The sequence below is a fragment of the Aquarana catesbeiana genome, linkage group LG01 (assembly GCF_042186555.1).
Source record: "Aquarana catesbeiana isolate 2022-GZ linkage group LG01, ASM4218655v1, whole genome shotgun sequence".
Lineage (NCBI taxonomy): Eukaryota > Metazoa > Chordata > Amphibia > Anura > Ranidae > Aquarana > Aquarana catesbeiana.
The window spans coordinates 505122123-505136548 of record NC_133324.1 but is presented as its reverse complement, the minus strand read 5'-3'; the positions used below and the strand labels follow the sequence as shown (position 1 = coordinate 505136548).

Genomic DNA, 14426 nt, shown 5'->3' with positions numbered 1-14426 from the left:
TATATTGCATTTTTATTTTTTTGGGTTTAGTACCAGATTGTCAGATTAGAGTACCAGGAAACACAAGAGCAATATTGGCTTCTACCCTGTCACATATTGGAAGTCAGTTAGAGATTGATTAACAGGGGGCTTTGGGCTCCATTCACACCAGATGCGAAGGGAAAAGGCAAAATGCCCTGTCTCCTGTGTGCCTGATTCACACCACTGTGTTGCAGTGATGTGCGGGCACAGTGCACTGAAAAGTAGTGCATTGACTGTTTTTTTTTTCAGCACAGTGCAGCGGCCAATTGAACTTTATGAAATGACTGTGTGAGCTCAAAATATGGAAAGGGATGTATATTTTAGCATGATCCATCTAATGAGAATGGACTTCTTGATGTCCTTTGTTTTTTTACTCACCACAAAAATCTAAAGCCCACAACTATTACATTGTATTGAACAGGGAAGGGAATTATATGAAGATGGAAAAATGTTTTTATTTTTAAAATGAATAAACACGTAAAATGAGTTTACAACGAATGCCCTGTACACACGGTCGGACATTGATCGGACATTCCGACAACAAAATCCATGAATTTTTTCTGATGGATGTTGGCTCAAACTTGTCTTGCATACACACGGTCACACAAAGTTGTCGGAAAATCCGATCGTTCTGAACGCGGTGACGTAAAACACGTACGTCGGGACTATAAACGGGGTAGTAACCAATAGCTTTCATCTCTTTATTTATTCTGAGCATGCATGGCACTTTGTGCGTCGGATTTGTGTACACGCGATCGGAAATTCCGACAACGGATTTTGTTGTCGGAAAATTTTATAGCCTGCTCTCAAACTTTGTGTGTCGGAAAATCCGATGGAAAAGGTGTGTAGACTCAACAAGGTCCTATCACACATTTTCCGTCGGAAAATCCGACTGTGTGTACGGGGCATTACAGTTATCTTATACAGAGGATGCAACATGCAGCACTACAATAAACTTACTTGTGCGAAAAGATAGTCTATTACTTGATAGCTGAGAATAGGGTCAGGAGACAGATTCATGATGCTGCAGCGGGAGGTTTTTGCTCCACCTGTACCAATCCACTCGGGAAAGAAGAACCTTTAAATTGATAAATATGAATCAGTTTGATTAAACACATTAAACACTTCAATACAGGGCAATTGTACACCTTCCTGCCCAGACCAATTTTCAGCTTTCAGCGCTGTCGCACTTTAAATGACAATTGTGTGGTCATCCAACACTGTACCCAAACTAAATTTTTTTCATTTTGTTCCCACAAATAGAGCTTTCTTTTGGTGGTATTTGATCACCTCTGGGATTTTTTATTTCTGCTAAACAAATAAAAAAGACCGAAAATTTTGAAAAAAAATTTTTTTTGTTTCTGTTACAAAACTTTGTAAATAAGTAAGTTTTCTCCTTCACTAATGGGCACTGATGGGGCTGCACTGATGGGCACTAATAAGGCGGCACTGATGGGCACCGATGAGGTGGTACCAATGAGGTGGCACTGATGATGTGGCACTGATGATGGGCACTAATATGCAGCACTGATAGGTGGCACTGATATGCAGCACTGATGGGTACACATAGGTGGCACTGATAAGCACTGATAGGCGGCACGGATAGGCACTGATAGGTGGCACGAATGGGCATGGATGGGCACTGATGTACATTAATGGATGGTGCTGATGGATGCCAATCAGTGCCAAACAATAATGCCTGCCAATCAGTGATGCCCATTGTGGGCACTGATTGGCATCCCTGGCGGCCATGTGTGGCATACCTGGTGGTGACTAGTGGTGGGCATCCCTGGTGGTCCTGGTGGCATCCCTGGTGGTCCAGTGTGGGCATCCTCGGGGGGGCTGCGCTGATAATCAATCAGCGCAGCCCCCCCCCCTTAAAAAGAGCAGCCAATCGGCTCTCCTCTCCAGACGCGAGTGAGGAAAAGCCGATCGACGGCTCTTCCTGTTTACATCGTGATCAGCCATGATTGGACACGGCTGATCACATGGTAAAGAGTCTCTGTCAGAGACTCTTTACCTAGATCGGAGTTGCGGTGTGTCAGACTGACACACCGCAAGCAAAAGCCACATAAGTCAATGACTCCTCTGTAGTGCTGGCTTCTGTCCCATGCGGAGCGATACCAACTGCACCCCACCTCTTATCCCGGCTAGCTATCTCCAGAGTGGTGCCAGCAGCAGGAAAGAGATCTTTAGGTCAGTGTGAAGCAATATACTGGGCATAATAGTATAGGGCTGCTTTCACACAGATGCGCTGCGGTTTACCTGTACCCCGGGTGCAGTGCAGTGTACCTGCAGCTTTCCTATGGGTTTGCTGCGCTTAGCCATAGACATCTATTATACTGTATCCTGCAGGTTTGGTGCACTTTCTGAAAGCGCACCAAAACTCTTGAATGCAAGAGTTTTGGCGCACTTTCAGAGCGTGCATCACACCACCTGATTTAACCCCATGATTGCGGTGCAATGCATGCGATTGAAACACGGTAGTAGGGCAATTAGGGGTTTAAATCAGGTGTGATGAGGTGACACTGTGCCCAGTGATCTTTGACTTCTCCCGTGTTGTTCAGGTAGATCTCCACCCCTTTAAGGTTGACTACCCCTGTTCTAGATCATAGGTGTGGAGCAATGCAAATGGCAGCATGAATATTTATACAGCCTTGGCCAATCCCAGGAAGGGTGGCCATGAAGCCTGCTGGGAACTGTATAAATACTATGAGACACAGATCTTCCAGGTCTTTTCCTGTAGGAGAGGAACACAACCTAAGGGGGGCTTTTTGCCCCTTTAGACTATTCTGCCATGAGCTTGCGAGGTGCTAGGCTTCAGGTGGGCGAACTGAGGGCCTGATTTGTTGAAGTTACAGAGAGCTAACTGAGGGGCTGTCGTCTGAAGATCTAGTCTGGTATCACAGGAGAAAAGGTGTTGCATGGAGGTTAGAACGAGGCAGCCAACTTTCCAAGGACATTTTGTGAGTACAAAGATCAATTACTGGGAAAAAAAACCCCAGGCATATTTCAAGCAGCTCCTGTGGGGGTAGTACTACTTAGTACTACTTATTTATTTATGGCACCCCTAATGCAGAAATACACTAGGGGCTAATGAACCAACACTGCCATGCACCACAATGTACACGCTGTGCATAATGGTGACCTCCATTAAAAAAAAAAAAAAACAATGCAGGTCCAGTTTTGCTTCAGTTGCTGCACATTGTCAGCTCCTTTCAACTGAATGGGCTGCCTTATCATTATGCAGTCTACTTCTCAAAACATGCACATTAACATGTTTGTGGTGTTGCATCCCAATTGAATATATAGGCATGAAGAGCCCTTAATATTTAATAATTATTATATCTTTGAAATAATTTTACTTACTTAGGGCTGGTTCGCACCAGGAATCGCACAGGAACACTCTGTTTGTTCCTCTGCCATTCACATGAACTTTTGTGCTGTGAAATTTCAGCCTATTCATTTTGAATAGACTGAGATCACAACGCACCAAAATTAGCACATACACTACTTTTAGAAACTCACTACAACCTCTGTACTGTGCAATCCAGTGTGTACAAGCACACAGTGTTTGTGTCCTGCATTTTTTTTTTTTTTTGCAAATTTCTTTTTATTAGTTTTACATAATACAAAAAAGAGAAATAAAATAAAAAAACACACCTTGCCACGCAGGGTGGGAATTATAACATAACATTAACATTCCCCCCCCCCCCTTCCTAATCCAGGTTCACCACCCTGTGGGCAAATCTGCCGGATTCAAGGTCCCCAGAACAATAGGGGTACATATAGCAACATCATATTAAAGACATTAATATAGCAACTGTACAGTGCCAAATAGTAATGAGTCCAGCAATCATCTCTACATACAGCCATTGTAACAGCAGTCAGTCCCCAGAAAATCCCAGTGCGAATGCAGGAACAACAGAGCCCTACACTCCAATATTTAGGCCCAGGCAGACCTCCCCTTCCACCTTAGTGAAGTCTATACAGTGGTACCTTGGATTACGAGCATAATTTGTTCCAGAAGAATGTTTGTAATCCAAAGCACTTGTATATCAAAGCGAGTTTCCCCATAGAAATCAATGGAAACTCAGATAATTTGTTGCACAGTGAATTCTATTGTATGCAGTATCGCATGTGGCCAGAGGTGGGGGGGCACCGGACACACTCGGAAACACTCGGAAACCACTCAGAGCTGCTCGGATGCACTCGGAGAGGCTCGCAAACACTCGGGAAACGAGTGTTTCCAAGTTGCTCCGAGTGCATCCGAGTGGTTCCGACTGTCACCAGCGTTCCCGCACCTCTGGTCAAATGTGGTACCGCAGACCGCAGAGGCTTGGATCCTGCTCATTTTGCGAGACAACACTTGCAAACCGAGTCAGGATTTTAAAAAAATAATAGCTCGTACTGCGAAGCGCTTGTTAACCGCGTTACTCACAATCCGAGGTATTACTGTATAGTCATTAGGCTACAGAAAGATCACTGTCTAACCAAATCTTCCAAACTCTGTCAAATTTCTTTGGACATCCTTTGCTCATGTACAGTATGTTGCTCTATAGAACAGAATCACTCTGTTTACAAGCCCTTTCCAGTATGACAGTAAGGGCGTCACAGTTTTTTTCCAATAAAGGATCAGTGCCTTACGTGCATAAAATAATAACAGGCTAAGTAAGGTACGTTGGGCCCTAGTAAGTGCCAAGATCTCCACCAAGCCAAGTAAGCATGTCGTCACTGTCAAGGGCACAGGTATAGATGTGATCTCCGTTATACAGCGCCCAACATCAGACCAAAACTCCTTGACCATCTGGCAATGCCAAAAGATGTGACTAAAAGTGGCCGGGGACAGTGAGCAGTGCCAACATTCAGCCGATGTACCCGGGTAAATTTTAGATAACTTTGCTGGGTTGTAATATATTCTGTGTAGGAATTTAAATTTAATTAATCAATCTCTAGCGGACACTAAGTGAGTGAAGGGAACGCTCCACATATCGTCCCACTCTTCTCCACCCAAATCCGGGACCTCTTCCACCCACTGCTCCCTACATTTGATCACCAAAGGAGGAGAATCAGGAAACAGCTCCTTATATAATTCAGCTAACGTTTTTTTCATGGAGTCATCCAAGAGAACATTCTCCAAAATTGAAGGTCTAATATCCAGCTTAGCAGAGCCAAACTGGGAAGCGTGACGTAGCTGGAGATAGTGAAAGAAATAAGGATTTGGGAGCTCAAACTTCTGTTTAAGATCTAAGAACTGTAAGAACTCTCCCCCTCTAGTGATGTCACTCAAAGTTTTAATCCTTCGGGACACTAATAGTATTGGATCCAGTATAGTGAGCAAATGGGGAAAATGTGGGTTCCCCCACAAAGGCGAGGCTGGTGATATGGCGGTAAAAGTAGGAGTCAGCAACCTCTGAACACAATCCCAAGCCTTAACAGTGGCTCGCATTGTATCAGTCAGAGGAAACTGGGCCCCAGGCCCCCTAAAAACAAGGAGACGCAGGCTCTCATATGAGCCCAGCACCGATGCCTCTAAGGTCTTGGCAGAATCCCCATCATCCCCAAGAAGCCATCTCCAGGCAAAAACTCCCTGGCCAGCCAAAAAGTATTTAAGGAGATCAGGAAGCGCCAGGCCTCCTTGTCCCCAGGGCTCCTGTAATGCCACGAGGCATATGAAAGAACCAAAGATGCCATGGACCTGACACAAAAAATGAGCGTGGGATCCAAACAGGCAGGTTACATAAAAAATATAGGAAAACCAGAAGTATCTTCATTTTTAGAAGGTTTATTCGCCCCATCACAGAAAATGGAAGATTCTTTCATATCTCAATTTTCCTCTTCAAAAGATTTAACAAGGGCTGCAGGTTCAGACTATAATCGTCCGCAACCCACAGATATGCAAACCCACAGATATGTAAACTTATTAACCCACTGTAATGGCAACCCAGGATGTGCTGCAGCCCTAGTATAAGAATCTAATGGAATAATATTGGATTTGTCCCAATTAACTTTGAGACCGTAAAAAAATTCCAAAATTATCCAAAATGCCAAGGACCGCACGAAGAGACATACTCGGATCTTTTAAGAACAGCAGCATGTCATCTGCATACATTCTTTAATGTTCCCAATTACTAAGGCACCGACCGCAGGAGAGGAACGCAGCGCCACTGCTAATGGTTCAATCATTAGGGATAATAGTAAGGGGGATAGAGCGCAACCCTGCCTGGTTCCGCTACCCACGTCAAAAAAGGGAGATATGGAACATCCAATCTTTAACGCCATTTTAGGTTTACTGTGTAACAAGGATACCCATTTACAATACTTTGGCCCAAATCCCATATGCTCCAACACCATGGCCATATAACCCCAATCAACTGAGTCAAAGGCCTTGGCCATATCTAATGAAACCACAGCCCTAGTCCCAGTGGTATTGTGAGAGATCTGCAAATGGGTAAAAAAGCAACGTAAATTGGTGTCTGTGGACTTCCCCCGGCATAAAGCCTGTTTGATCCACATCAACCAGGGATGGAAGCACTATAGATAATCTAGTGGCCACAACCTTTGTGAGAACTTTAAAATCAGCAGTAAGAAGTGCTACTGGTCTATATGAGGAACACCACATAAGCATCCAGCATAGAGGAAGGGAGAGCCCCATTTTTAAAACAGGATAAGTACAAAGTTTGCATTCGTGCACTCAGTGTGTCTGAATATTGCCTGTACCACTCCACCAGAAAACCATCCGGGCCTGGAGATTTATTTGAAGGAAATGACAGAATGGCCTTTTCTATTTCCTTGAGAGTAATATCCTGGTCCAACCATGCTCTATTATCCTCCTCCAAAGTTGTGAGAGGAAGGCTGGACAAAAGATCTATTAATTCTCCCCTATCATAAGACGGTATAGGAGAATATAGATCTGAATAGTACTCAACAAAGCAATGCATGATAGAATCAGGGTCAGTAAGCATTTCCCCATCTGAGAACGAATACAGGGTACACTAACAGGAGCCCCCTGATGTGCCACCAGCATGGCCAATAACTTACTATTTTTGTCCCCCTTTTCAAAGAGTGATTCAGCCCTATGTAGCAAGGTAGTGTGCGCGAGGTTCGTGTCCGACAAGGCAAACTGACGCTTAGCTGCCTCCAAGGATGCAAAAGTGGCATCCCCTGGAGCATCCGCATATTCCACCTCCAACCTGCGCTCCTCTGACTGCAACCTTTCTCTCTCTGCAGTGTCTGCCTTATGGACCGCCTTAATGGCAGAAATATAGTGTCCCGGGGTGTCATTAACTTAAAGTTTTACTAAACCCACAACAGGAAAAAATCAGACTGTATATGCAGTAAAGCATGCTTGTTATACTCACTGTGGGACCTAAGGGGTTAATACTGCACATTTTGTAAAAAGGCCGTTTGATCCTGTCTTCTCTGATTCCCCCCTTCTTCCACTGCTCCAATCTGTCACTGTGCACATGCTCAGTTTGGTATGTATTGCTAGAGAGTTCTTTTTTTTCTTGGGAGGTAGCATGTGATCAGCACAGGGCCAATCAGCACTCTCCAGAGGGTCAGGGGTCCTAAAGCGTCACAGGACAGTCAGAGGAGAATGAAAACTTCTACAAGCTTTAACCAGATAGAAGTCACAAGACTGCTGTATACTGCTGATGAGAAAAGATATTTAGCAGTTTATATTTACTAAAATAATTGCATTTCCATGTTCTGTGTACTGTGGGAGACCAGATATAGTGAATGCAGGGTCCTGGGTTTGATAACACCTTAATATTGACACCCGCTGCAGATTGTGTTTTGAACAAAGTTCGGGAAACTCACATGGAGTATTCTGGTGTGAACTGCCCCTCGGGTAGATGTGAATTTGATTCCCTAATGGTGCTGCATACATTTTGTTATTTCTCTGATCTTGTTATTTTAGCTCTAATCTATATATTAAACAAGACCTGTAGTGTTACAATAAACACAATGCAATGTTGGGTGATGCAATGCAATGGGTGACTTATGTTGTAATTTATTTTTTTGCAGCAGTTGTATAGCAGGATTACCATCAAAAGAAAAAAAGCCTTTAAAGAAAGAATCTATGAAACAGTATATGAGTACCGTATTTATCGGCATATAACACGCACAGGCATATAACACGCACAGGCATATAACACGCACATTCATTTTAAGAGGGAAGTTTCAGGAAAAAAATTAAATTTTAAATAAGGAACTTTGAAGCAAAATAAGGGTCAGTGCCCATCTGCAGCCTCACAAGTGCCATCAATGCAGCCTTATTAGTCCACATCAATGCAGCCTCACCATTGCCATCAATGCAGCAGCCTCACCATTGCCATCAATGCAGCAGCCTCGCCATTGCCATCTATTGACTTCCTATTACAGAGGCCGCCAAGTAAACAGGAGATTCTCACTGTATGTAATCTGATGGCACTCGTCCCCCCCCCCCCCGTTGCCTCCGAGGCAGCTGAAATTGAAGTATTGGAGTATAACACGCACACGCTATTTGCACCCGATTTTCATGGTGAAAAAGTGAGTGTTATACGCCAATAAATACAGTAATCAAAATGACAATACAAGCAGGTAAAACTGTACATACACAAATTACTTTTAGCTATACTCAACAATCATATCTAATATGTACTGTACTTACTGAAAATATTAGTTCCTCTACATATTGGTCTCAAAATAAAAACAGCCTATAGCCATATAAAGCTATCTTTCAGCTGACTTTTGATTGCTGTGATTGTGAGCAAAATGCTCTTATCTGGCAAACTATTATGATTGTACTGAACAAGTAGTACAACATAAGAGCCAAAGAAGGATGCACATCACATACTAATATGAATTGTTAAAGGATAAACACATTAATTTTAAATGGTTAAAGGAATGTTTGATTATGTTTGAATAAACATTTCTGAAATTATTTTAAAGCTTAGTGCCTTTTTTATGATAATCTAACATTCTAACCCTTATTTACTGTTTGGATTATATTTTAATAAAATAAAATATTTTATAAAAATATTTTTAAAGCTCAGCATGTGGGGAAGTGCAGCATGGTGCAGCGGTTGTAAACACTCAGAGTCCAGTTGCAGAGAACAGAACTTGTATTCATGTTGAGTAATTCACAACAAACCCAGCGGGAAGGTGCCCAACTAGGAACATTTACAGAATGTAACAGCGATGTGTAGCAGAGCAGGTCTCAGATGTGCCGACAGCTTCTGCCTTGAGGAGCGGAATGCGGCCTGGCCATTCCATAACCCAAATAGGGAGGTCTCCAAGGAGGGTGAGATATCTCTATCCTTTCCTTACTTATCTGAAACCTCCTCCTTACACCAATCTCTCTCCCTGTCTGACAGGTGAACTGTCCCTTCCCTACCCACATGCAAAATGCGTGCCAAGCCTGGGATAGGCTCTTCCTGACCCAAGACACAGAGACACATGGAGCTGCAAGCATTCAATTGAGTAGCTTACCCAGTGTTCCAGGAAACCATAGAGCAGGGATCTCCAAACTGCGGCCCAAGGGCCAAATGCAACCCTTTGCTTGCTTTTATCCAGCCCATCGGGTACTATTTCATTCAGTGACAACACCAACGAAGGGGCACAATTTCACCTAATGACACCAATGATGGTGCACAATCCAGTAGTGTATTTAGGTTTTGTGTTGCACTAGGCCTGACTAAACTTGTGCACCCCCTAATTTAAATATGACCCACCCCTTCCTGTCAAGGCCACATCCCTTGCTGTTTAAGCCCTGAAATTTTCGAATGGAGACACTAGTTCTGAGGGCCTGGGGGGGCAATGGATTCCCTTAATTTGCATAGATTTCCTCTCACTTCGTGTTTGTGGGGCAGGAAGTGAAGGTTTTATGGAAGTGAAGTGTTTTATGGGGCAGGAAGTGAAGGGAAATCTCTGCAATGGGACAGGAATGGTAAAAAAATAAACTGACAGGGGCTATAACCCTCCCTTATTCTATCCAAAATGAAAAAAAAAGTGTTCCCTATAGTTCTACTTTAAGCACAAATTTCTGATAATTTTATGCAGAGGACTAAGAAGATATAACCATGCCAATGGCACAGCAGAAAACATATAGCACAGTGAGGAAGGTTTGTGGTCCAGGATAATAGGACATTCAAAATTAGAAGCGGCACCCCCCCCACACACACACACAATTGTGGAATGCCAGCCGCCCGCATACCCGAAGCAGTGAGGCCGCTTTATGGGGGCGCTAGACTAATTTGCCTCTCAGCCCAGTCCACCCCATAAGACTGGTGCTACACTAACAGAGTAACACAACCCGTTGGGGACTCTTTCCGTGCTGCCCCCCTGCAAAGTGCTGCCCTAGGCCTGGGCCTTGTTGGCCTAGGCCAGGATACAGCATTGGCACAATCCCTTCCAATGATGCAAAGGATGGGGAACCATTCCTCCCAATGACACAAACAATGGGGCCCAATGACACCAATGATGAAGCGCAATTCCTACCAATGACACTAATGATGGGTCGCAATTCCCCTCACTGACACCAAAGATGGGGCATTGTTTACTCCAACTGATGCTGGGACATTTTCTACTCCCGATGGCCACAGTCGGGCCCCCTAAAGTCTGAAGGTCAGATAACTGGCCCTTTGTTTAGAAAGTTTGGAGACCCCTGCCATAGAGGAACCATGTTTCTCTTGACTTCCCCTCCAACTGCAATGCCGCTGCGGTTGAGCGCCACCAACAGTGGAGAAAATAGTCTGCACCTGTGTACAGGCAAGTACTGTAATATCATATCTTAATTTAAAGTGTGACTAAAGGCATTTTTTTTTTTTTACATTTTGGAGGGCTATTACCCCTAGCAGGGTTTTTTTGACACTTGTGAGGAAGTGAGAGAAAATGCCTCCAAAGTGAGGAACCCCAGGGTGTTACCAGGATCACCAGAACTAGCATCCCCATTGGAAGATTTCCCCTATATTACTGTGTTGGTGTCAACCTAAAATTAGAGATTTTCTTTTACTTTCAATGATAATGGTAAACAGGACAATTGGAGAGGTTGAATCTCCTTAACAGGGGCACAGACAGCAATAAAACTGACAGGTAATCTAATTTCTCTCCACTCTATCCAAAACTAAAAAACATTTAGACTTTATTATATTTTAACCATAAACAGCGCATCCAGCCAAACAGGAACAAAAATACCTGATACGATAGACCACAGTGTAAGCAACTCCACCATCCACAGTGAATATGTAGTTTGGATTATACCATGTCTTCAGATCTGGAGATGCCAGAGCAAATAATGACTGGTAGACTGGAAAGACTCCTACAGGGCAGCAAATGATTAAATTAGTCAAAAGGTAAAATATCATATACTTTTATCTTATTATGTTAAATCCTCAGCAACAATGAGGGAAATTTGTAAAGGGTCTCATAGACACCCTTCAGAATTTCGTCAAGGCTACTCACCAAAGTTGTCCGTGCTTGCATCTGATTAGTGTACCTGGTAGAGACGGGTACATGAATATGTCGAAGCTGGATGCTGAGGTCAGAGTGTTCATACTGAACACTTCTCCTTCAGGATGCACTCTCTCTGGGCCACTATATCTGCCACACTGGCTGAAGGGTTTTGTAGTATGGTGAGTGGAGCTTAATGTCGAACTGAGAGACTAATTTGCCATCAGATCTACCTTGCTGTTGATTGACAGTGTACAGCAGTGGGCAGATCCATAGCCACTATGCAGTTTAATAGTAACTTTCAAATCTGCCCACTGACATTGTTATGGATATGTTTCTTTAAATGCAACTATATAGTGCATCTATGTTGTACTTATTCCCGTGTGGTGTTTCCTGTTCTTGCTGGGTCTTTTCAGTAAACATGGCTTCTGTACAGTAATGGCTTGTGCTGTCTCTTTACATATATCACATCAAACATGATGTCAGATTTCTGGATCGTTGTAGGCAGTTGATGCTGAGGCTTAGAGTAAAGGAAATTGCAGTTCAAGGTAGAAGAAGTCCATTTCCATGGACATATCCTGTCTTCACAAGGCTTAAAAGCTGACCCGGATAAGATTAAAGCCATTGTGGACATGCCACAGCCTGCTGATGCCAAAGCGGTACAGAGATTTATTGGCTTTGTTACATACCTAGCAAAATTCCTGCCACATTTATCTGAGGTGAGCCATTAAGGCGACTTCTGGACAAAGATGCAGTTTGGCACTGGCTTTCCAAGCATGACTGGGCAGTAGAGGATATAAAACTCTTGGTCACCTCTGCCCCAGTGTTGAAATACTATGATGTCGCAAAGCCTGTTACGATACAAAGTGACTCCAGTAAAAATGGTCTAGGTTGTTTCCTTTTGCAGAAAGGTCAGCCAGTTGCATATGCATCCAGAGCTCTTTCCTCGGCTGAGCAAAATTATGCTCAAATTGAGAAGGGATGTTTAAGCATTGTATTTGCTTGCCAGCGTTTCCATCATTATCTTTATGGATGGGATTTAATTACAGCTGAAACTGATCACAAACTTCTGATAGCCATATTCAAAAGCCCCTTTTGTGTGCTCCCAAGCATTTGCAGAGCATGATGCTTACATTTTAGCATTACAACCTCAATGTTGTCTACAAGCCAGGATGTGAAATGTATATCAGCGATACCCTGAGCAGAGCTACGTCAGATAATGTGGCACCTGGAGGTGAGCATGAGCATCGTACAATTTGTCTGCTGCAACAGAAACAAAATTTCTTTGCTGATATCAATCAAGCGGACTATCTTAATGTCACAGATCAGCGACTACATCGACTCGAACAGTACACTAACAGTGATGCAACTTTACAAACTTTGAAGTCTATTGTTTTGAGTGGGTGGCCAGATGAAGAAGAGCCAGTACCTGGAATTTTAAGGGAATACTGATCCTTTAGAGATGAGATCAGCATAGAAAACGGTGTCCAAGAGTCATTGCGCCGAAGTCACTGAGAGCAGAGATGTTATTACGCATACACTCCAGCCATATTTGTGGTGAAGAATGCTACAGACAAGCTTGTGATACGCTTTACTGGCCCAACATGCATGGCAAAATCAAAGACTTTGTCAATAATTGTCCCACCTGCAATGAATATGCCCACTTACAACAAAAAGAAACCATGATGTCACATGAGATATCTACATGTCCATGGCATGTCCATGGCAGATTATCAGTATGGACTTATTCAACTATGCAGACAAGGAATACCTGCTATCATTATTCAGACTTCTGGGAAATAGACCTTCTTCCTGACTTATCCACTGAAGCTACAATTAAGAGGTGCAAGGCTCAGTTTGTACATCATGGCCAACCAGATACAGTGATCTCCGACAATGGCCCTCAGTTTGCACGCCTACAATTCAGAAAATTTGCCACTGAATGGGAGTTTGAGCATGTTACTTCCTCACCATGTCATCCACAGGCTAATGGCAAAGCTGAATCAGCTGTAAAGATTGTTAAAAATGTATGCAAGAAAGCACAAAGTGATGGTAAAGACCCATGGAAGGCCATTTTTCAATAAGAAACACTCTGACTGAAGGCATGTATAGTAGTCCGGCACAAAGACTGATGTCAAGGAGCTTAAAGACCTCCTTACCAGTAGCAAATAGGCTGCTTGAACCCTCTGTCATACAAGGTGTTACAGAAAAGTTAAGGATTAAGAGACAAGTGTCAAAGGCACGATATGAGACTTCGGCCAAAGATTTGCCAGAATTGAATAGTGGGGAACTAATCCATATGAAACAATTACCTGAAAATCGAACAGGCCGTTGGAGAATAGGTACTTGTCTACAAAAGGTTTCACCACGCTCCTATCTTGTGGACGTTGAAGGAACTCTCTATCGCTGTAATCAAGTGGATTTGAGAGTGGCAGAGCAGTCTGAATCTCAGTATCCCGTTGATAGATCAGACTCACCCAGTAACACAAGGACATACTCACCCATTGACAGTGAGGCATGTACAGAGGCAATGCCTCATACCAATGGCAATGACACTTCTGAGCAAGCAAGTATACTCGATAGCTGTCATGCACAGAGCATGCCAGCACATGATGAGAGGAGCCCAGTAACTTCAGAGAGGGCTAAAGGAATCCTTGCACAAGGGCCAGTCTTCACCCGTAGTGGTAGATGTTCAAAACCACCAATGAGACTTAACCTATAGAATGTGTTATTGCTGTGTCTCTTTTGAATTTCACAATGTTCATTTATTAACACTAAAAAGGGCAGATGTTATGGATGATATGTTTCTTTAAATGCAACTCTATGGTGCATCTCTGTTGTACTTCTTCCTGTGTGGTGTTTCTTGTTCCTGCTGGGTCTTTTCAGTAAACATGGCTTCTGTACAGTAATGGCTTGTACCGTCTCTTTACCTATATCACATCAAACAGACATCTGCTGTCAATCAAAAGTAA

The 14426-nt window shown here is 43.3% G+C and overlaps 1 protein-coding gene across 2 annotated transcripts in view; it reads right to left on the bottom strand.

The window, feature by feature from the left end:
• JAK3 (Janus kinase 3) overlaps positions 1-14426 on the bottom strand; it is a 207916-nt gene that overhangs the window by 157284 nt on the left and 36206 nt on the right. For both annotated transcript variants that reach the window (XM_073593259.1, XM_073593268.1), the window contains exons 3-4: positions 11200-11323; positions 982-1099 (exon numbers count right to left, since the gene is read on the bottom strand). In XM_073593259.1, coding sequence (XP_073449360.1) covers positions 982-1099; positions 11200-11323 — 242 coding nt within the window. The remainder of the gene's footprint in view (positions 1-981; positions 1100-11199; positions 11324-14426) is intronic.